The 24,922-nt window shown below is 36.8% G+C and overlaps 2 protein-coding genes and 1 non-coding gene across 3 annotated transcripts; all 3 read right to left on the reverse strand.

Annotated features, from left to right (window-relative positions):
- Window positions 1-4,326: 4,326 nt before the first annotated feature.
- LOC113333608 lies at window positions 4,327-5,300 on the reverse strand. The gene is made up of 2 exons (XM_026580035.1): window positions 4,916-5,300; window positions 4,327-4,721 (listed from the first exon to the last, which is right to left on the reverse strand). Exons 1-2 carry the CDS (start codon window positions 5,298-5,300, stop codon window positions 4,327-4,329), a joined length of 780 nt encoding a protein of 259 aa, XP_026435820.1.
- A 10,594-nt stretch (window positions 5,301-15,894) lies between these two features.
- LOC113333609 (uncharacterized mitochondrial protein AtMg00860-like) lies at window positions 15,895-16,401 on the reverse strand. The gene has a single exon (XM_026580036.1). It carries the CDS (start codon window positions 16,399-16,401, stop codon window positions 15,895-15,897), a length of 507 nt encoding a protein of 168 aa, XP_026435821.1.
- A 3,103-nt stretch (window positions 16,402-19,504) lies between these two features.
- Window positions 19,505-19,610, reverse strand: LOC113333834. The gene has a single exon (XR_003352390.1). It is a non-coding gene; the product is annotated as a small nucleolar RNA R71 (small nucleolar RNA).
- Window positions 19,611-24,922: the final 5,312 nt, after the last annotated feature.

Consider the following 24,922-nt stretch of genomic DNA (forward strand, 5'->3'; position numbering starts at 1 on the left):
AAGGGAGCAGTCTAGAAATATATCAGAGAGCTGCATAGGAAGCGTTCGAATGGGCGGAAGGATTGGGAAGCAGAATAGAGATTGAATCCAATAGCTGCGAACTAATCAAACTGACCAGGAGAATCCGTGCTGAGCTGATAGAAAGGAGATATCAAATGAAAAAAGAAGTAACAACCTATTTTGAGATAGCAACTTGGAGCACTAAAAACTCCACACATAACTATCTAGCTTTAAATTTAGCAAATTTCATTTCTAGTTACAATATTAAAAGACTTTGGAGGGAAACAAAAACCCAAAACTTATTGCATCATCTCCCAGGAGATATGGAAGTAAGGGAAGGCAACCAGAACAATATGAATGTAATCCAAACTATGTCACATTAGAAGCTGTAGCTTTTTTTTCTTATTAAAAAAAACTAAGAGGTGTTAAAATTAAAATAAAAAAAATAAAGGAAGTGACGGTGCAGATAGATTAATAATCCAAAGACTGCAATAACATTAATTAGATTCAACGAAATGTTATCTGAAGTTAGCGTTGCATATGGAGCAATCAATCTCGCCATTACAACATGTTAGTGTTTGGTACAACCCTAGCTTTATTTACAAAGCATCTTTGTAGGCCATATTCATCTAATACTTCTAGATCAAATATGAAGATCAATCAATCATGAAAGATAATCAAATGGATTTAATTGTGTTTCAAATAGATTTGTTCAATTGTTCACTATCTCATAGAAATATATATGAACAAATTGAATCGAAACCGTTTTGATTCGTAATCGTAGAAAGTACTTATACAAGAATCAATTCATGAACATCAAGCCACAATTTGCAAAGATTGCATTCCTTAAATCATAAATGTTTTAGTTCATGAGCATGAGAATCATACATAACTGATTCTAGAAATTCACCACTGTGTTCGCCAACTAGGTACGCGAATAGCAGCTCCGGACCTTGGCCTAGTCAAGCCGTTCGCAAACCTGGTTCGCAAATAACTGTTCTGGACCCAACTCAGGTAAACCCGTTTGCATACTAGGTACGCAAACAAGAGTTCCGAACCTTTTCAGGTAAATCTGTCTGCATACTAGGTACACAAACAAGAGTTCCGAACCTGAATCATCACAATACAGTTCGCATACTAGGTATGCATACCGTTTTCTACCCAGACATTGGTAATCGTTCTAAACTCTCATTTCAATCATTGAAACATCCTTGGAAGACAACAATGGTTGTCTCACACAAACCATTAGCTTCAAGTAATTTTCAAGTGATCGAATGATCAATACAAAACTTACCAAGATAACATCAAATGACCATCTCACACAAATAACATAAGATGTTCAAAGTAATTTTCACATGATCATCTTTTGACATAATATTTAGTTTTCAACAAATAGATTGTTTCCAACTAAACTCGTCAAGAATATGATGAACATAGCTAAAGCAAAAAGCTTCCAACACATATTTCGAGAAATAGATAACTGAGATAAAGTCGGCTCGAAATATCCAATGTGTATAATGTAAAAGTATATATAGCTATACGACTGAGTCTCATTAGAAGATAGAATAGAATAGACTTCTGAGTGATAGATAAGTTTTAGTCTCCACATACCTTTTGTTGATGAAGTTCCTCCAAGATCCTCAGTAGATCTTCTTCTTCAATTGGTGAACGTCATGAAGTTTAAATCTTAACTACACATTCTATCCTAATTTAAGACGTGGCTATAAGTAAACTAGAAATCAAGTATATAGTTTTGATCAACTAAACTTCACAAACAAGCTTGAGACAACAACGCTTGCGAGTTCGACTGAGAAGTGCTCTAACAATCTCCCCCTTTGCCAATTTTAGTGACAAAACTATCAATGCATATGGATTATAAAATAAATAAAATTTCTATCTTCTCATCCATCATGCTTGATTTCCTTGGCTCTACAATATTCCTTGAATTCTTCGCTACTCCAAGTACTCCAGCGATTCTGAACGTGTTCAACTCAGCATCATTGTTGTTGAAGATCCGTAGCCATAAAAATAAGAAAACAGATGTTCCCAAATTCATTGTTATACAGTGTCATAGTATTACTATAGATAATCAAAGTTCAATTGTATCATACCTTTGAAATAATACTATGGTGATATGTATCACTCCCCCTTAGTCAATACTTCATCTTACAATGAAAATCACTCCCCATTACATAATAATCTGTAAACCATATGTATGTAGTGTGAACTAGCAAATAATTCCCCCCCTTTTTGTCAATATAAATTGGAAAAGGTACGAAAGCTACGAAATCATAATGAAATTTTGAAAAAGATACTTCATGACTAAAAGAGAACATATCAACTTTGTTTCGATGATTTTACATAGTTGAAACTTAGTTTATTCATCAAGGAGTTTATAAAGATACAAGATAACTCCTATAATATTCCACAGCCGCACTCCCCACAAAGATATGGAAATTAAGCACAAGTTCAAATAAGAACTCTCCCCCATTTTATGTCATTCCCAAGAGAACAACATGAGCATCCTTACTTTTACAAGAAAAGAAGGATTTTTTTGGACCTTCACAAATTGAAAAAGCATGGGTCTGACAACCACACCCAATATTTCGTTCAGCAATCTGTATGAACTAACTCCAATGTAATTCCGTGAGAGTCAACTAGACAGTCAAACTCAATCAAGGAAATATATCCAAGAGCTATACATCTTTTGTTGTTATTTATCTCAGGAATGACCCATTTAAGACCTGGCCAAATGGATGACTGTTTGTAAGTAGTAGTCTATTCATTGTTCTTGTTTTTGTACTTTGCTCTCATGAAATTTGTCCACTCAACATCTTCAGTTTCAATCTTCCATAGTAGTTTCATCAACAATGATTTATTCATCACCTCCAATCTCCTTAGCCCTAAGCCACCTTCCGCTGTTGGAGCATTTACTTCATCCCATTTAACTGTGATTAGTTTTTTTAACTGCAGGGTCACCAGACCACAAAAAATTCCTGATAATTCTTTCACATTCCAGTATAACATTTTTAGGCCACTTGTAAACAACCATATTGTAAATTGGAATGCTGCAGAGAACATGTTTTACTAAAGTTAATCTAGCTGAGAAAGCTAGTAGTTTACCAATCCAACCTGCTAACATTTTATGCATTATTTCCACCATCCCCCAAACTTGATATGTTTTAACTCTTCCTGGACACAGAATAACACCCAATTAGGTATCAGGGAGTTCTGAAAGTCCCATTTGTAAATAATCAGCAATCCCATTTCTTCTTGTATCAGAAATTCCACCTACAAAGCATTTGCTTTTGTTTCTATTAACAGTTTATCCAGATGACAGTTGATATTTATTTAGTAATCTCATCAAATTGTCCAAAGACTTCTTATAACCATTGCAGAATATGTAAATATCATCTGCAAACATCAAATGTGAAGGTTGACAGTTACCTCTTGTGACCATTGCTTGTATCTTTCCTTCTTGTATCAAATTGGATATATTTATACTAAGAACTTCTTCCGCAAGAATGAAAAGAATGGGTGATAGTGGATCACCTTATCTGAGTCCTCTTCCAACCCCAAAAAACCCACAAGGTCCACCATTAACAAGCACAGAGATCATTGCAGACTCAAAGATTTTCCTTATCCAGTTAATGCTCACTTCAGAGAAACCAAATCTTCAAAGTACTTCAAATAGAAATTCCCAGCTTAATGAATCAAATGCTTGGGTTATGTCTAACTTGAGACCCACATTCCCCCCTCTTCTTTTTATGTTCAGCTCATTTATCATCTCAGATGCTAACACTATTTTATCATGTATATTCCTCCCCTTAATGAAAGCACCTTGTTGAGGATATATTAGCCTTCCAATCAAATAACTGACTCTAGTAGTAAGAATTCTGGTGAAGATTTTGAAAATGAAATTTGCTAGACCTATAGGTCTAAATTGTTCTGCTCTTCTTGCACCTTGAATTTTAGGAAGAAGGAATAGAAAGTTTGAATTAAGTCCTTTAGGAATGAATCTGTGTGACCAGCAATATTGAATTGCTTCAATCAAATCTGCACCAATAATGCTCCATGCAAATCTGTAGAAACATCCAGGAAAGCCATCAAGCCCTGGAGCACTTTTTGCATTCATACTAAAAACTGTCTCTTTGATCTCAATTGCAGTGGGAACAGCATCCAAGAAAAAATTATCATCTTCATTCAGTACTTTGGGATTGCTTCCATTATTTCCTCATGAATTGTGACATTTTGATATTCAAACTTCTTTGTAAAATGATCTACTAAAGTGGTTGCAATTTGAGCTTGATCAGTAATTATATTGCCCTATGTGTTCTCCATTTCTGTTATATTATTGTGAGATTTCCTTATTTTAATTGAGGCATGAAAGAAATCTATATTAGCACCACCTTTCTTGACCCACTTAATTCTATCTTTGTCCCTCATTAGCTCATTATATTGTTTGGAAACCATTTCTTGTTTGCCCCTTGCTGTAACCAGATTATTTAGTAATATAGTATTTTCAGGATCTGCATATGACAATAAGGTTGCAGCTAGAACCTCATCTTCAGTAGTATTCATTTTAACTCTGAGATCACCAAATATCTCCCAGTTCCACTTCTTCAATACATCCTTTAATCTCTTTATCTTGCTCATGAAAGAAAAAGCTGGATTACCTAAAATCTCTTCGTTCCATGCATCTTTAATTACATCAAGAAATCCTGTATGAGAGTCCAAATATTTTGATATCTGAAGGGAGCATTTGTTGGTTTACAAATATTGACAGTAGAGCCAAATAAAGGCCCATGATCTGATGTACCCCTGACTCCAAATTTATACGACCAACCATCAAATTTTTCTAGCCATTTAAGATAGTAAAATGCTTTATCAATGTCACATAAAATTCTTTTCTTACCTGATATGTTATTGCACCAAGAATATCTAATACATGTTCTTGTATCTTGAATAAGATTGCATGATTCCAAGCAATTCCTGAACTCCTGCATTGAGATTCTAAGTGGTCTTCTTCTTCCAATTTTTTCTTCATAGCTCAAAACTACATTGAAGTCCCCAATTATCATCCAGGGGCAATCTTTTTGGCTAATATTAAACAAATCTTCCCATAATTCTCTTCTATCAACAGTGAGACAAACTGCATGAATTCCAGTGACCATAACATCCCCCACTTGAACAGTAATAGCTTGATTTGAGGAAGAAATCACTATTGGTCTTGAAAGAGATGAATTCCAAAACAACCAAATATTCCCTTTTCTGGAGTCATTAGAGTTATGCATAACCATTTTACTCATTCCAGATAAATTTAAACTTTTAAGTATACTATAAAAACCTTTATTTTTGGTTCTGCAATCCAAAGTAAAGAAGGACTAAAATTCTTAACAAAATTTCTCAGTTTATCTTTGGCTTGAATTCTTCTCAAGCCTCTGAGATTCCAGAATATTACTTTCATTGAGAAAGATTTGATTGAAAATTACTAGTACCTCCCAGATTGGAATTAGACTTAACTGAATTATTTGCTTGTTTCCTAGTGATCACATTAGGCTTAACCAATTTACCTTTAACATGTTTGCTAATCACTTTAGAAAAATTATGCTGCTGCTTCTCAGCCACATTAACAAGGACTTGAAATTTACTTGGTGAGGCAAAATCTTTACCTGAATTAAAATTATTCTGAGCATTCTTGAATTTAGCAATGGAGCTAGGCACTTCCTTTCATCCTTCTGAAATTATTGTGTCAGTAGTGATTGAAGTATCAGAAGGAGCATTTACTACTGTCTCAGACTCAACAACATTATGAACTTTTACTATAACAGGATCTTCAATAACTGAAAGCACATTTTGAATGCCTGCTCCCACATCAATTAGCTTGTCAACAGATAAAGAATGAAATTCACTTGTGGACTCCAAAAGACCAGTAAACCCTTTTTCTTTGTCAAGAGCAGGAGTAATATTCTGAACTGGAGGAACAACTAAAGTAATATCATCACCTTCATGGTTATTTCTATTATCCAAGTTGGAACAAGAAGGAAAGTAATTATCAGAACCACTAGGTTGAGTAGTAACTTTTACAGAATTTTCAACTTGCCAAACTGATTTGGGAGTTTCTTGACCTTTTTCCTTTGGAGGATTGCAAATGTGAAATCCTATTGTTGGAGGAGTTGTCTTTTTTTTCCAAACTTTTTTAGGAACCTCTGAATGCTGCACCCCGTGGTTGATTTTTCCTTTGCATCCTACACTCAGTCACATAGTGTCCTATATTTTTGCAATGAATACAATACTTGGGAAGCTTTGGAATCTGAATACACTGCTCAAATTTACCATACTTGGATTCAACCACAATTTTGCTAGGAATGTATTTCTCAAGATCAACTTCTACCAAGACACTTGCATAAAGTCCACTTTTTCTTCTTAAAGTAGCTTCATCAACTTTAATGGCTCTTCCAATTTTATTACCCATCTGCAACAATATGGATTCCTTCCATTACTCAATACTTAACCCATGAAAAAATACCCATACAAAAGCTTTTGAAGTTTTTTGATTCTCTGGGTTAAAATTAGGTTCCCAAGCTCTTAGATTAAGCTCTTATTCTTCGACAATCCAATAATCCTTCGAAATATAACTTTTATCTTCTGAATTCTCTAGATTAATAACAAAGAAACCCTTACCTAATGGAATAAGTTGTAGATTACCTTTAAGCTTCCATTGCTTTCTTAATGAGGTTTCAACAGTTTCCATTTTCAATTTAACCAAATTCAATCTCCCGATTAAACTGAACTTCCATTCATCCAAACAATTTTCAATTACATCATCACGAATGAATAAAGATAAAGAATCATCACTCTTCTCCATTGAAACTGAATTAAATTTCTCCAAATTTTTTGTACCGATTAAACTGAACTTCCATTCATCCAAACAATTTTCAATTACATCATCACGAATGAATAAAGATAAAGAATCATCACTCTTCTCCATTGAAACTGAATTAAATTTCTCCAAATTTTTTGTATCCGAATGATTTAATCTAGATCTAAAACTCGATCCATTTTCCAAAGATTTACAAGAATCTGAGTTAGAATTTGTTGTCATTTAATGAGAAAACTCAGAAAAACTCTTACCACCAATCATTTGAATCACCTGAGTTAATGAATGCTGATTGTAAAGATTGAAAGATCAAATTTAATGAACTGATTTAAGCTTGGATTCGAAAACCGAGTTGTCGCCAATTTTCAGAGCTCTCTTCTCTCGCCTCTGACCATCAACAGAAAACTGAAGAGTAACGACACAACTCAATTACAAGATAAACCTTTTCATAAAAATTATTATCGATATCCTTGATTCTTTTGACCGTAGAAACTCCATGTTCATGAATTAAAACATTCACCTTTCGATCAATAGTGCGAGCAAGTTGCCTGGATTTGATGCAATCAGAGATGAGCTTTTTTTGGTTCCGTATCAAGACGTTTTGATTTTCAAGGATTTTGGTCTGACCATCAATGAGCTGATTTATTTGCAGTTAAAGGTTTGCAAATTCGACCTTTGAGTCATTCTGAAAATAAAAATAAAAATCCTTGACAGATTCACCAATCCAGGAGTTGTACTCCTTCCTTGTAATTATATTTTTCAAGACAAGTTCTTGAACCTAACTGCATCCTTCGATGTCTTTTTCCATTTCAAGGTTTACTACTTCCTGAGTTTTGAAGAGTTTTCCATAAATTTTTGTTTTAATAGGGATGGAGAAAATAATATACATATATATATATATATATATATATTTGGGAACAAGAGAAAGAAACCCTAGTTACGGAAACCCTAAAAACTCAAGAGAAGAAGAAGAGAACACGGACGTTTGCAGAACGGTTAAAGAAAGTAGATGGGTCAGAAAAGATCCAAAATAAGGAAATACACCTTGTTTTCAGTTATGTAGTCTCTTTTCATAGCTCGATAATTTAGAGAATTCACTACAAACTAGAGCATATGAAAATTAAATAAAATAACAAGATCAGATGATAACATACAACGAACTTGAGCATCCCACAAACATCATCCTTGCAACTCTCAAGTTATAAAACAAGGATGAGCATACCTAGACCTATATAGAAGAGTGAGAAGTAATCCCACTACGACGATTGGGGAAGAGTTGTAAATACCTTATGAGTGTTTGTGTTATGTATTCCTTACCTTTCTTTGGTTATATCTCATTTCAGGCGAATTAGACACAAACCCTTTTAAATGTCCATGAGAAGGGTTTTTCTGAGGATTAAGTCTAGGAACTATAGAGATTGGTTCTAGAGGACCAGAATTGTGAGAATTCCATCTCCTAGACTTATTCTCATAATCACTGGGAATGTGTACATTTGTGACTTATGGATTTTCATCATAAAGAGGAACACGATTCCTGTAACGATTTCTAGAGGAATGATCATGGAAAACTTTATTATGAGAGTTCTGGTTTTCTGCAGGAATGAATTCCATTCTAGATAGCAAAAAGAAGTAGATTTTGAAGGTGAGAAATATGTTTCTTTCTAGCAAAACAATGCAGGACATTGTGATTCTTTTCCCGCAGATAGAACAGGTTCGTGGACAAGAGACATTGGATGAATCATGTTTTCTACTCATAGCCTTTTCGGAAAACCGCAAGTCATGCAAACATTTCTTAGCGGACACTTCCTTTAGAGTAATTTTCTTTATTCTCGGTAATACCACATGAGTATTAGGGATAATCACAGAAGAAGACTTACTCACTAATACAAAGTTTTCCTTTTTCAAGGAATCGCATTGTTCCTGGGCTAGTGAAAGAGATACAACAAGTTTCTCTTTTTCAACACGAAGGATGTTCAATTCTGATGAATGAGTCTTGATTGAACGTTCTTCTCTAATTGAGTCTTCTTTAACTGTATCTACCAGCAAACTAATCTTTTCACGCCGTAGATTAGTTTCTTGAATAAGGTTTTCTATATTGTTAGAAAAAGACTCAACAATACTATAGAGTTCTCGTTCTCTATCAAGGGAATTTTCAAGTTCATTAGTGAGCTGAGCATATTTTTTTTCAAGAGATATAATTTTAGAGACTTGAACATCAACAATCTCACCAGAATTTTTTGAAGTTCTGGTGAGCTCCATTTCATATTATGACATAGTGTCAACTGTCATTTTAGTGGGAATGTTATCAGAATCTGATAGCAAAAATTTTCTACCTCGGAATTCGGAAGAATCAGCTAAGGAGTTATCCTTTGAGGTAAGCCCAAGACATTTGGCATAATCTGAAAAAGCGGGGATCTGTACACCTAATATTTCGTTTTGGAAATTTTTATGGACTAACTCCAATATAATTCCAAGAGAATCAACTAGACTGTCAGAATCAATCAAAGAAAATATATCCAAGAGTTATATCTCAAATTCTCAAATCAATCTGCAATCGAACAAATAGTAATCTGTGAGCCGAATTAATATGAGAAATAACTTGGATGGTACCAAAGACTAATATCCGAGCGTCTATCAATTTGAGTTAACAACCAAAGGTTGGATTTACCAATTGATTGAACTACGCACAACCTGTGATATTTCGATTATATAGAAAATATAATGCGGAAAGCAAACAACACAGACACCAGAAGTTTTGTTAACGAGGAAACCACAAATGCAGAAAAACCTCGGGACCTTGTCTAGATTTGAACACCATACTGTATTAAGCCGTTATAGACTCTAGCAAGTTAACTTCAGACTGGAATGTTGTTGAGCCCTAAGAAATATCACACTGATTAAGGTACAGTCGCGTTCCTTACGCCTCTGAATCCCGACAGGACTCTACGCACTTGATTCCCTTAGCTGATCTCACCCAACTAAGAGTTGCTACGACCCAAAGTCGAAAACTTGATCAAACAAATCTGTCTCCCACAGAAAAGTCTATTTGAATAGATAAATCTGTCTCCCACAAAAATACCTACAAAGTTTTTGTTCCGTCTTTTGATAAATCAAGGTGAACAGAAACCAATTCATAATTCGGTCTTATATTCCCGAAGAACGGCCTAGAAATATCAATCACCTCACAATAACTTAACTATATGGTAGTATAACAAGTTATTGTGGAATCACAAAGAATGAGACTGTAGTAATTTCTACTGTAAAGGGATGAATTAGACGAGTTAAAAGAGGGATCTAGATTGAGATTTAGAGGAAGAACCGAGAGTGTGAGAGATAAGAGAGAGATATATTTCAGATAAGAAAGTAACTGGTTCATACAATATTAATGCCCTCCAATGACTGTCGAACAACAATCAAATATCCATTGTTCATTCCTGGCATAAGACAATGATAAACACACCCAAGCAATGCTATGGACACCCTGATAACAAGATAGTTGGGCTTAACACACAGTTGGGTCTATGACAAATACCCCCTACTCAATCTGATTCTTGTCCTCAAGAATCATCTTTGGAAACTGCATCTTGATAAAGGCCTTGTCTTCCCAAGTAGCATCACCAATTGTTGAGTGTGTCCAAAGCACCAGAACCTGCTCCACTAGTTGTTGATGCTTTTTAACTGTCCTGGTAGATAAAATCTAAAATGGGGTAACCTTCATGCAGCCATTGGAGTCTAATGATGGTAATGTTGTTTGAGGAAGTAACCATGTTCCCAGTTTAGGCTTCAATTGTGATACGTGGAACAATGGATGAATTCTTGAACTAGAAGGTAGACAGAGCTTATAGGCCACCTTACCCATTCTGGCAGTAACTTGATAGGGACCAAAAAATTTGCAGATAGCTTTAAACTCCTCCTGAGTTGCACATATATCTTCCTGTAAGGTTGTAACCTTAAATAAACCCAATCACCAACCTGAAACTCCCTCTCAGTCCTCTTATTATCAGCCTGTCGTTTGATTATGTGTTGTGCCTCTCAAGAGTGTATTTAAGGATAACTCTCTTAGCTTGTCTTCTTTGTAAATAATCTTCCACAGATGCATTTGAGCTTACTTGGTGAGAGAAGAGAACAAACTGTGGTGGACTGTAACCATAAAGGGCTTGGAATGGAGTAGTTTTAAGGCTTGTGTGATAAGTGGAATTAAACCACCATTCAACCAAGGATAGCCATCTAACCCATTTGGTGGGTCTGTAGCTAGTCATGCATCTTAAATAGGATTCTAGACATGCATTAACTCTCTCAGTCTGCCCATATGTTTGTGAATGGTAAGCAGAACTCATGTGCAGTGCTGTACCCATTCTAGTAAACAACTCCTGCCAAAAACTGCTAAGGAAGATACTATATGTATCTGACACTATTGTAGAAGGTAGGCCATGTAATTTGAAAATGTTGTCAGGAAATACCTTGGCTATAGAGGCAGCTGTGATAGGATGATTGAGTGGAAGAAAGTTGTTGTATTTGGTGAACCTATCCACCACCACCATTATGACCTCTATGCCTTCTGACTTGGGAAGCCCAGTGATAAAAATCCATGGAAATGTGCTTCCATGCTTGCTCAGGTATTGGTAATGGTTGCAGCAATCCTCTAGGAGAAGTATGTGAAACTGTGTGTTTTTGGCAGATGTCACATTCCATGATATACTACAGTAAGTCTCTATTCGTTCCCACCCAATAGAAATATTCTTTTGCCCTTTGGTAACTTTCTTGAGTGCCTGAGTGTCCACCCACAGATGAAAAATGGACTGCAGCCATCACTTGCTGTCTCATAGTCCCAGTTGAACCAATGTATACCCTACTCTTGTACCTCAGGATTCCTTGCAGTAAGGTGTAAGGGATTCTGCTGGAAGGAGAAATTGTCAGTTGTGGAATCAACTCAGAATCTAACTTATCTGAGTTGTAACTAGCTTGTACTTATCCAAACCATGAGATGAGGAAGCTGGATGAACTCTAGAGAGTGCATCAGCAACTTTATTCTCAACTGCTCTCTTGTAAACAACAGAATAATCATAGCCTAGGAACTATAGAGATTGGTTCTAGAGGACCAGAATTGTGAGAATTCCATCTCCTAGACTTATTCTCATAATCACTGGGAATGTGTACATTTGTGACTTGTGGATTTTCATCATAAAGAGGAACACGATTCCTGTAACGATTTCTAGAGGAGTGATCATGGAAAACTTTATTATGAGAGTTCTGGTTTTCTGCAGGAATGAATTCCATTCTAGATAGCAAAAAGAAGTAGATTTTGAAGGTGAGAAATATGTTTCTTTCTAGCAAAACAATGCAGGACATTGTGATTCTTTTCCCGCAGATAGAACAGGTTCGTGGACAAGAGACATTGGATGAATCATGTTTTCTACTCATAGCCTTTTCGGAAAACCGCAAGTCATGCAAACATTTCTTAGCGGACACTTCCTTTAGAGTAATTTTATTTATTCTCGGTAATACCACATGAGTATTAGGGATAATCACAGAAGAAGACTTACTCACTAATACAAAGTTTTCCTTTTTCAAGGAATCGCATTGTTCCTGGGCTAGTGAAAGAGATACAACAAGTTTCTCTTTTTCAACACGAAGGATGTTCAATTCTGATGAATGAGTCTTGATTAAACGTTCTTCTCTAATTGAGTCTTCTTTAACTGTATCTACCAGCAAACTAATCTTTTCACGCCGTAGATTAGTTTCTTGAATAAGGTTTTCTATATTGTTAGAAAAAGACTCAACAATACTATAGAGTTCTCGTTCTCTATCAAGGGACTTTTCAAGTTCATTAGTGAGCTGAGCATATTTTTTTTCAAGAGATATAATTTTAGAGACTTGAACATCAACAATCTCACCAGAATTTTTTGAAGTTCTGGTGAGCTCCATTTCATATTATGACATAGTGTCAACTGTCATTTTAGTGGGAATGTTATCAGAATCTGATAGCAAAAATTTTCTACCTCGGAATTCGGAAGAATCAGCTAAGGAGTTATCCTTTGAGGTAAGCCCAAGACATTTGGCATAATCTGAAAAAGCGGGGATCTGTACACCCAATATTTCGTTTTGGAAATTTTTATGGACTAACTCCAATATAATTCCAAGAGAATCAACTAGACTGTCAGAATCAATCAAAGAAAATATATCCAAGAGTTATATCTCAAATTCTCAAATCAATCTGCAATCGAACAAATAGTAATCTGTGAGCCGAATTAATATGAGAAATAACTTGGATGGTACCAAAGACTAATATCCGAGCGTCTATCAATTTGAGTTAACAACCAAAGGTTGGATTTACCAATTGATTGAACTACGCACAACCTGTGATATTTCGATTATATAGAAAATATAATGCGGAAAGCAAACAACACAGACACCAGAAGTTTTGTTAACGAGGAAACCACAAATGCAGAAAAACCTCGGGACCTTGTCTAGATTTGAACACCATACTGTATTAAGCCGTTATAGACTCTAGCAAGTTAACTTCAGACTGGAATGTTGTTGAACCCTAAGAAATATCACACTGATTAAGGTACAGTCGCGTTCCTTACGCCTCTGAATCCCGACAGGACTCTACGCACTTGATTCCCTCAGCTGATCTCACCCAACTAAGAGTTGCTACGACCCAAAGTCGAAAACTTGATCAAACAAATCTGTCTCCCACAGAAAAGTCTATTTGAATAGATAAATTTGTCTCCCACAAAAATACCTACAAAGTTTTTGTTCCGTCTTTTGATAAATCAAGGTGAACAGAAACCAATTCATAATTCGGTCTTATATTCCCGAAGAACGGCCTAGAAATATCAATCACCTCACAATAACTTAACTATATGGTAGTATAACAAGTTATTGTGGAATCACAAAGAATGAGACTGTAGTAATTTCTACTGTAAAGGGATGAATTAGACGAGTTAAAAGAGGGATCTAGATTGAGATTTAGAGGAAGAACCGAGAGTGTGAGAGATAAGAGAGAGATATATTTCAGATAAGAAAGTAACTGGTTCATACAATATTAATGCCCTCCAATGACTGTCGAACAACAATCAAATATCCATTGTTCATTCCTGGCATAAGACAATGATAAACACACCAAAGCAATGCTATGGACACCCTGATAACAAGATAGTTGGGCTTAACACACAGTTGAGTCTATGACAAATACCCCCTACTCAATCTGATTCTTGTCCTCAAGAATCATCTTTGGAAACTGCATCTTGATAAAGGCCTTGTCTTCCCAAGTAGCATCACCAATTGTTGAGTGTGTCCAAAGCACCAGAACCTGCTCCACTAGTTGTTGATGCTTTTTAACTGTCCTGGTAGATAAAATCTAAAATGGGGTAACCTTCATGCAGCCATTGGAGTCTAATGATGGTAATGTTGTTTGAGGAAGTAACCATGTTCCCAGTTTAGGCTTCAATTGTGATACGTGGAACAATGGATGAATTCTTGAACTAGAAGGTAGACAGAGCTTATAGGCCACCTTACCCATTCTGGCAGTAACTTGATAGGGACCAAAAAAATTTGCAGATAGCTTTAAACTCCTCCTGAGTTGCACATATATCTTCCTGTAAGGTTGTAACCTTAAATAAACCCAATCACCAACCTGAAACTCCCTCTCAGTCCTCTTATTATCAGCCTGTCGTTTGATTATGTGTTGTGCCTCTTCAAGAGTGTATTTAAGGATAACTCTCTTAGCTTGTCTTCTTTGTAAATAATCTTCCACAGATGCATTTGAGCTTACTTGGTGAGAGAAGAGAACAAACTGTGGTGGACTGTAACCATAAAGGGCTTGGAATGGAGTAGTTTTAAGGCTTGTGTGATAAGTGGAATTAAACCACCATTCAACCAAGGATAGCCATCTAACCCATTTGGTGGGTCTGTAGCTAGTCATGCATCTTAAATAGGATTCTAGACATGCATTAACTCTCTCAGTCTGCCCATATGTTTGTGAATGGTAAGCAGAACTCATGTGCAGTGCTGTACCCATTCTAGTAAACAACTCCTGCCAAAAACTGCTAAGGAAGATACTATATGTATCTGACACTATTGTAGAAGGTAGGCCATGTAATTTGAAAATGTTGTCAGGAAATACCTTGGCTATAGAGGCAGCTGTGATAGGATGACTGAGTGGAAGAAAGTTGTTGTATTTGGTGAACCTATCCACCACCACCATTATGACCTCTATGCCTTCTGACTTGGGAAGCCCAGTGATAAAAATCCATGGAAATGTGCTTCCATGCTTGCTCAGGTATTGGTAATGGTTGCAGCAATCCTCTAGGAGAAGTATGTGAAACTGTGTGTTTTTGGCAGATGTCACATTCCATGATATACTACAGTAAGTCTCTCTTCGTTCCCACCCAATAGAAATATTCTTTTGCCCTTTGGTAACTTTCTTGAGTGCCTGAGTGTCCACCCACAGATGAAAAATGGACTGCAGCCATCACTTGCTGTCTCATAGTCCCAGTTGAACCAATGTATACCCTACTCTTGTACCTCAGGATTCCTTGCAGTAAGGTGTAAGGGATTCTGCTGGAAGGAGAAATTATCAGTTGTGGAATCAACTCAGAATCTAACTTATCTGAGTTGTAACTAGCTTGTACTTATCCAAACCATGTAGGTTCCAGTTGAGAGATGAGATGACATGGAGATGAGGAAGCTGGATGAACTCTAGAGAGTGCATCAGCAACTTTATTCTCAACTGCTCTCTTGTAAACAACAGAATAATCATAGCCTAGCAGCTTGGAAAACCATTTTTGATGCACCATGGTGTGAAGTCTCTGCTCCATGAAGTATTTCAGGCTTTGATGGTCTGTATAGATAGTAAAATGATTTCCCATTAAGTAAGGCATCCATTTTGTAATGGCCATCACTATAGCAAGTAGCTCTTTCTCATAGGTGGACATTGAGAGAAACCTTGTACCCATGCCCTTGTTGAAATAAGCAATTGGCCTCTTGTTATGCATTAAGACTGCTCATCCTCATGTATCACAGGCATCAGTCTCTACTTCAAATGGTAGAGTGAAATCTGGAAATACAAGTACGGAGGTTGTGGTGACATCTTGCTTGAGGGATTCAAATGCATTATGAGCAGCAGTATTCCAATGGAAGTTATCTTTTTTTAACAGTTCTGTCAAGGGCCTACTTATAATTCCATACCCCTGCAAAAATTTTCTATAGTATCTAGTAATGCCTAGGAACCATCTAAGTTCCTTCAAAGTAGATGGCACTGGCCATTTGAGCATACATGCAATCTTGGCTGGGTCAGCTCTGACCCCTTCTCCAGTGATGATATGTCTAAGATACTCCACTTTAGACTGTCCAAAGGTACATTTACTGAGCTTGGAAAATAGTGTGTGTTGTTGGAGAGGCTTGAGAGTAATTTCCAGATGCTCTAAATGGGAATCCATGTCAGGGATGTACACCGATATGTCGTCGAAGAACACCAATATGAATTTCATTAAATGTGCCTGAAAGACATCATTCATTAAAGCTTGGAAAGAGGCTGAGGCATTGGTGTAGATGGGGAAAAACGATTTGCTGGTTTTTACGGAATTGAGGAGACTACCTTGCGGAGGAGACCCCTTGAATCGAGCGAAATGCTTAACCTCACACAGATGCACTGCAAGAATGGAGTGCTTTAAGTTCGAGAGATCAATCTGTAGGACTCCGGCCTAAACCAAGACAATGTCCGTTCCAGAGTCAATTCGGTCACAAGAGAGGATGGGTCGATCTGTAGGAGGGAAGCTGAGAAATGTGTGAGATCAATGGTGATCGAAGATTGTAGGTGTGTGATAATCACGTATGTGCTACAATTTTTACACCCATATTTACACTAGCTAGGTCCCGTTTGTTGGCTAATAATACTGTTTTAAGTCATTTACAGGAATTACAAGTGAAATCTGTTCACCCGGAGAACTAATGGCTTAGAAGCTAAATTGGTGTGTGCAACTAGCTTGCATTTGTGGGCTGGCAAACCAACAATTCATGGTCCGCACCACCTTGTTGTTTCATGTCCAGAGATATCAGTTGTTGTTTCAAATCCAGAGATATCAGTTGTTGTTTCATGCCCAGAGATATCAGTTCACATAGATTTTTCTTTACTTCTTCAAGCATGTGAGCCGCACTGGTAGTGGTGGGGGTAGGAGGAAATGGGACGTGGCTTCATTACAACCACAGTTCATTAGTAGAATGTTCAAGCATAGAGAGTATCCATTTCTTCATTTTACCATTTACATTTCAAGAAGCTGAAATCAATTAGGTTAGGAAAGAAAAAAGCATCAGTTTTGGGTTTCTTCGTTAGATTCAGGTACAGGCAGAGATAAGTTCGATTTATAAAGGGGTATTGACTGGATTTTATCATCAAGAAGAATAAGAAGATGTTGATACAAATCTGAATTCATTCTGCAACAGAGAAGTTAGGTTATTATGGTGGTTGTCGGTTGGATTTGCATACGTAATTGGAGAAGGTGTATAAGCTGGATAGATTTGTATCGTGATGGGTGATTGAGAAACAGGAATTGAGTGGTTCTGATCTTGAGATGTCATTGAAGATGAATTCAGTTCCATGAAGATGCAGATTGGGGTTTGCTTTGAATCGAAATTAGGTCAATTTGAGTTATGGAGAGAGCAATTGCATGAGATGGTGGTTATTTGTCTCCGTTTTGGAATTTCTCAGTTGCGGAACAAGCACATCAGCGGCAACACCAAAGGCAACAGAATTTGGTGAGTTTTGAATGGGGACAACAATGGATTACTTACGGTGGCTGTCTTTGAGAATTGATGCCAGGGTTTGATGTGGGTAATTAGTCTGGATTGTTTGTGAACTGGTGTGAGTCTCAGTTGGGATGATGTTGAGTCGAGTTTTAGATGTGTATGGTGCTGCTTAACTGAGTTGGTGTTTTGGGTGATTGCTGGTGTCACAGAATAGCTGAAGTAAAGTTGTGTTGCTGCCATGGTTTCTGGTGGTGGTTGTTAAGATATAAAGAGGGTCAGAGAATGGAAATTTCACCTCATAGTCAGTCTGCGAAGAAGATGGCAGCAAACGAAGAAAGAGGTGGTGTGTATGAGCTGTTGATACTAGCTGAAGTTAGATTGAGAAGATAGTTTGGGTGATTGGTTGGGCTAATTACATTTTGTGGTATCTCTATTACTCGCAATGGGTTTTGTTTGTTGGATTTGGGAAGTAGTGGCCAGACTTGGTGAAGGCGTGAGTTTGGTCAGAATCAGAATTGGTGCTTGGTCAGTTGAGGAAAAGATCAAACTATTCCCCCAATCTAGGAAGGGTTTGAACCAGTCATTAGAGATGGGTGTGTTGTGTACCCAATGGAGAGATGAATAAGGCAGGAAAACAGGGTTGAATCCGGAAGTCAGAGAACAACTCACAGCTGTTGTGTATAAAGGAGGACAACAATCAACCAAGAAGAGTACGATTGAATACTACAGTCTGAATTTTATTTTGCTTTCTATCTTAGTTTAGTTATTTTTAGTTCCCTTGTGTGTTAGAGTTTTTGATTCAATAATTTTAATGGTTATCTACACAACGAATCATTATTCAGTTCTGTTCGAGTTATAATTTGATCACATAATACTTGAATACATTAGGTGGAACCTCAAAGTCCTCTTAGATACAACAATCACTTATTCCTTTATTTTAAAAATATTGTTCTCTGCTTTCTCAATTAAAAATCAAAATTATATTATTGCTTTGAAACAATTCTTCTGAGCACTAACAATCTCTGTGGTTCGAACATGACTATATTACACTTCTTTATCTTTGATACTCTAAAAAGAGTGATCAAATTTTGGCGCCGCTGCTGGGGATTGTTCAGTGTTCCTTAGAATTAAGTACTACATCGGTTTATTTTTAGTTTTGTTTTAGAGTTTGTTGATTTCTGTTGCTTCTTAACAGGGAGTAAGATAACTCTAAAGACTTGGCAACATTAGGAGCTGCTAAGGGTGCATGGAATCATTATCGTTGTTTCAGTTTTGATTAGGCTGAAATCTAGCCAAAATCACATCCATTTGGGTAACATTGTATCCGTTTCTTGTTTCCTTTGTGTATGCAATATTCTAGGTATGATCAATTCAATCGATTAGTCAGATTTCACCGTTTTGCCAATAGGGTATTAGAAAACCACCCTAGTCATCCAATAGCAGATGAAGTTGAGAGATTAGCGGCTGAGGCTGAAGCTGCAAGAATAGTTGTTGAAGCAGCAACCAATGCTGATGGACCTAGAACCCTTAGAGATTATTTTCAGCCGGAAAGGACTTATACACCTTCTTGTATAGTTCTTCCGGCTAATGCTGGCAATGTGTCGATAAAGTATGGGAAAATGCAAGCACTGCCTAAGTTTTATGGATTGGACTCCGAGAGTCCATACATACATTTGAAAGAATTTGATGAGGTTTGTACTACTATGCCTTTTGTTGCTGCGACTCAAGATGTCATAAAACTGAAATTGTTTCCATTTTCTCTAAAAGAGAAAGCTAAGACTTCGATGCATTCTTTGTGACCAAATACCATTAGGACATGGAATGAAATGACTAGAGGGTTTCTGGAAAAAAAAAATTCCAATTCACAAAAAAATCACTCTTAGAAAATGTATAATGAATTTTTCTCCAAAGGAAAATGAGTCATTTTTCGAGTGTTGGGAGAGATTTAAAGACTTGCTTTCTAGCTGCCCTCATCATGATTATGAAATTTGGAGAGTAATTAACTTCTTTTATGATGGTCTAAATTCATGTATGCGTTAGTTTGTTGAAATGATGTGTAATGGGCAATTTCTGAATAAGTCACCTGATGATGCTTGGACTTATTTCGATTCGCTAGCACAAAACGTCCGAAATTGGGACACTTCAGACACATCGGATGGAAATAAGTCCAAAGATTTAGCTAGTTCTAGGCCTGGAATTTATGTGTTGAATGAAGAACATGACTTGAATGCTAAGATTGCTAGTTTGCATAGGAAAGTTTATGCGATTCATAAACTAAATGTAGTTAAGGTAGCTGACCCGGTTGAACATGCTTGTGGTATTTGCGGAAGTCTGGAACACTACACTAAGGATTGTCCTACAATTCCAGCATTTCAGGAAGTGTTACATGACCAATAGAATTCCATGGATACTTATAAAAGACCATTTAGCTCCCCATATTCAGAAACATATAATCCAAATTGGCGAAACCATCCTAATTTCAGTTAGAGGAATGGTCCTACAATGAATGGTGTTAATGTTCCACAAGGTTCTTCATTTAGTAACCCTTATGGGCCACCTCATAAGAATAATCTTGAAGATACTCTCCAAACTTTTATGCAGGGACAGACACAGATAAATCAGAATGTTATGAAGACTTTAGATGAGCTTAAAACTAGCATAGTTAGGACTAAATCACGTCTCAATGTTAGGGAGAAAGGGAAAATGCCTGCCCAAACTCAACCTAACCCAAAAGGCCAATTTAAGGTTAAAAATTCTAACTTGGAGCAAGCTAATGTTGTCATCACTCTTGGAAGTGGTAAGGTGATTGAGACTCCGATGAAGGTGAACGAACCTGAGAAGTCTCTAGAGTTTAAGAGTGGTGATGGTCATAGTGATACTCAAAATGAACATTCTGAAATTGATAGAAAGATACATGCTCAATTTCCTCATCGTTTATTGTCTACTAAATAGTTGGCTGATAATAAGGATATCCGCGATGTTTTTCAACATAACTCTCTTGAGTGTGATTAAGCAAGTTCCTGCTTACGCCAAGTTTTTGAAGGATCTCTGCACTGTCAAGAGGAAGCACAATGTGCAGAAAAAGGCATTTCTCACGGAACAGGTAAGTTCTATTCTCCAACAAAACACTCCTCCCAAATATAAAGACCCGGGATACCCTACTATTTCTTGTATAATAGGGGATTTCATGATCAAAAAAGCACTTCCAGATTTGGGAGCTAGCGTAAACCTCCTACCTTTCTCGGTTTATGATTAGTTGGGCTTAGGTTAATTAAAACCCACCTTAGTCACTCTACAACTTGCAGACAGATCCGTTAAAGTACCGAGAGGGGTAGTTGAGAATGTGTTAATTCGAATCGATAAATTTTACTATCCGGTGGATTTTATCGTTTTTGATACTCAACCTTTATCTAATGCTAGTAAAGAAATACATGTCATCTTAGGTCGTCCTTTTCTTGTAACTGCAAATGCCTTAATTAATTGTCGAACTGGAATAATGAATCTTTCATTTGGAAATATGACTGTTGAGTTGAATATATTTGATGCATGTAAAGATCCAGGTGGTAGAGATGATATTCATGAAGTTAATATGATTGAAACATGTGTGCAGGAAAAAACATCTCATATAAAAGCTAAGGTTCCTTTAGAAGCTTGTCTTCCTAATCTATGAGATTTCGATGAGGATTGATACATTGAAGAAGTTAACTCTTTACTGAATTCATCCTTGTTACTGGACACGGATGAGTGGCAGTCTAGATTTGAGTCACTTCATATCAGTGAGACTGAGCCATTGTCTCCATCCGTAGAATTCTCAAAGCCTGAATTTAATCATCTTCTTAATGAACTGAATTATGATGTTCTAGGCCAAATTGAAAATGTTCCAGTTTTCGTACCATCTGAACTTAATGAGGAACATGAAACAATGGATTCACATTTTCTTATGAAGCATAAAGTGTCGCAGGATGGAGTATTGCAAACATGAAAGGAATTGATCCTAGTACTTGCGCACATAGGAAGTCACATCTCAAGGAGCTTCATGAGATCAAAAATAGGGATGAGACAAACTGCAAATTTAAAATGAAATTATATCTTGATAAGCATGCTATTAGGGAAATACTTGAACCAGTTCTTTGCTATGATTCTCATTTGAACCAGTTTTCTGATAAGCTCAAGTCACGATGGAAAGACCCGTTTAATTTTAAAATTAACTTTCGTGATTGTACTGTTGGCATTCAAAATCTTAATGACGACAATATCTTCAAGGTTGATGTGCAGCGGTTGAAGCCATTTTTGGAACTTGTGAATCCAGAAGTCGATACCATGACTCTGGAGGATCCTTCTTATGTTTGATTGGCTGTGTTTTTTAGATGTCTGGCTAGAGACATAAATTTCAGCGCTTTAGGGAGACAACCCTTGTGTTTGTGGGTATCACAGCTGGAAGCCCTCAGGAGACAAAACTCATCCTCTTGTGCGAGCTTGAGGTTTAAAGGCTTGTTGCATGGGCTAAATGCAACCGAACTGACCTGCGACAGAGGTAAAATAATGTTGTTTTATTTTCTTTCTTTTCTTATCATGAATAATATTTTGTGCTCAGCTGATTACCCCTTTCCACCTTTGAACTGTTTTTAACCACTGCCACATTGGGGACAATGTAGAAATTAGGTTGGGGGTGGGGTAAATTATATCCATGCTTTACTGATTTTATGTTTGCATATCCATTAAAAAAAATGAAGTGAAATTTTACATGATAAGATCAGCTGTTTAGTGGTCCTACACCACTATTTAGTGGTTTTGTTTAGCGGACATTTTTAATCCAGCTGTTTAGCAGATTCGTCTTGTTGTTTAGTAGACACCATTAATCCAGCTGTTTAGTGGATTTGACTTGCTGTTTAGCAGACATTTCTCAATCACTGTTTAGTGGTTGCGTTTAGCAGACGCCTCTCCATATCCAGCTCTGTAGTAGATATAATTTTCTTGTTTTGCTCGGGACTAGCAAAATATAAGTGTGGGGGAGTTTGATAAGAACGCATGTGCTACAATTTTTACACCCATATTTACACTAGTTAGGTCTCGTTTATTAGCTAATAATATTGTTTTAAGTCATTTACAGGAATTACAAGTGAAATATGTTCACCGAGAGAACTAATGGCTAAGAAGCTTAATTGGTGCGTTCAACTAGCTTGCATCTGTGGGCTCGCAAACCAACAATTCATGGGCCAAACCACCTTGTTGTTTCATGTCCAGAGATATCAGTCGTTGTTTCATTTCCAGAGATATCAGTTATTGTTTCATGTCCAGAGATATCAGTTCACAAAGATTTTTCTTTTCTTCTTCAAGCATGTGAGCCGCACTAGTGGGGGTAGGAGGAAATGGGGCGTGGCTTCATTACAACCACAGTTCATTAGTAGAATGTTCAAGTATCGAGAGTATTCATTTCTTTATTTTACCATTTACATTTCAAGCAACTGAAATCAATTAGGTTAGGAAAGAAAAAGGCATCAGTTTTGGGTTTCTTCGTTAGATTCAGGTACAGGCAGAGATAAGTTTGATTTATCAAGGGGTATTGACTGGATTTTATCAGTAAGAAGAATAAGAAGATGTTTATACTGATCTGAATTCATTCTGCAATACCGAAGTTAGGTTATTATGGTGGCTATCGGTTGGATTTGCATACGTAATTGGAGAAGGTGTATAAGCTGGATGGATTTGTATCGTGATGGGTGATTGAGAAACAGGAATTTAGTGGTTCTTATCTTGAGATGTCATTGAAGATGAATTCAGTTCCATGAAGATGCAGATTGAAAGGTGCCCAACCATTAATACTTCATTTCATTCATATCCATGGTGTAATTTCTTGTGTTTGGGGGTTTGCTTCGAATCGAAATTAGGTCAATTTGAGTTATGGAGAGAGCAATTGCATGAGATGGTGGCTATTTGTCTCCGTTTTGGAATTTCTCAGTTGCAGAACAAGCACATCAGCGGCAACACCAAAGGCAACATAATTTGGTGGGTTTTGAATGGGGACAACAATAGATTACTTACGATGGCTGTCTTTGAGAACTAATGCCAGGGTTTCATGTGGTTAATTAGTCTGGATTGGTTGTGAACTGGTGCGAGTCTTAGTTGGGATGATGTTGAGTCGAATTTTAGATGTGTATGGTGCTGCTTAACTGACTTGGTGTATTGGGTTATTGCTGGTGTCACAGAATAGCTGAAGTAAAGTTGTGTTGCTGCCATGGTTTCTGGTGGTGGTTGTTAAGATATGAAGAGGGTCAGAGAATGGAAATTGCACCTCATAGTCAGTCTGCGAAGAAGATGGCTGCAAACAAAGAAAGTGGTGGTGTGTATGAGCTGTTGATACTATCTGAAGTTAGATTGAGAAGATAGTTTGGTTGATTGGTTGGGCTAAAGTTTGTGGTATCTATATTACTCGTAATGGGTTTTGTTTGTTGGATTTTGGAATTAGTGGCCAGACTTGGTGAAGGCCTGAGTTTGGTCAGAATCAGAATTGGTGCCTGATCAGTTGAGGAAGAGATAAAACTATTCCCCAAATCCATGAAGGGTTTGAATCAGTCATTAGAGATGGATGTGTTGTGTACCCAATGGAAAGATGAATAAGGCAGGAAAACAGGGTTGAATCCGGAAGTTAGGGACAAGTCACAGCTGTTGTGTATAAAGGAGGACAACAATCAACCAATAAGGGTACGATTGAATACTGCAATCTGAATTTTATTTTGCTTTCTATCGTAGTTTAGTTTTATTAGTTCCCTTGTGTGTTAGAGTTTTTGATTCAATACTTTTAATGGTTATCTACACAACGAATCATTATTCAGTTTTGTTCGAGTTATAATTTGATCACATAATACTTGAATACATTAGGTGGAACCTCAAAGTCTTGGTAGATACAACAATCACTTGTTCCTTTCTTTTACAAATATTGTTCTCTGCTTTCTCAATTACAAATCAAAATTATATTATTGCTTTGAAAAAATTCTTCTGAGCACCAACAATCTCTATGGTTCGAACACGACTATATTACACTTCTTTATCTTTGATACTCTGAAAAGAGTGATCACTGTGTTCTGTATTCTGCGTGAAGAAATAAGATAAGTTCTGATTGATTGAATTTTGCTCTGTTGAGAGTAATTGCTCAGACGTTGATTTCTTAGTCTCTTGTTGTGTGTTGACGAGAGATTGTCTTGTCCTTCAATCATGATTCAGAGACTTATTTATATTGCTACAATTGTAAACACCTTGATCCCATGAAGTGTGACAGTTGCTGGGGTCAAAGAG

The sequence above is a fragment of the Papaver somniferum genome, unplaced genomic scaffold (assembly GCF_003573695.1).
Source record: "Papaver somniferum cultivar HN1 unplaced genomic scaffold, ASM357369v1 unplaced-scaffold_133, whole genome shotgun sequence".
Lineage (NCBI taxonomy): Eukaryota > Viridiplantae > Streptophyta > Magnoliopsida > Ranunculales > Papaveraceae > Papaver > Papaver somniferum.

Excerpts from the sequence above, each read along its gene's own strand:
- LOC113333608 (XM_026580035.1), bottom strand. The coding sequence starts at position 5,300 with ATGGTTATGCATAACTCTAATGACTCCAGAAAAGGGAATATTTGGTTG. Across the intron at positions 4,722-4,915 it reads TTGGTGCAATAACATATCAG|GATTTCTTGATGTAATTAAA; the intron begins GTAAGAAAAGAA and ends ACTCTCATACAG.
- LOC113333609 (XM_026580036.1), bottom strand. The coding sequence starts at position 16,401 with ATGAATGATGTCTTTCAGGCACATTTAATGAAATTCATATTGGTGTTC.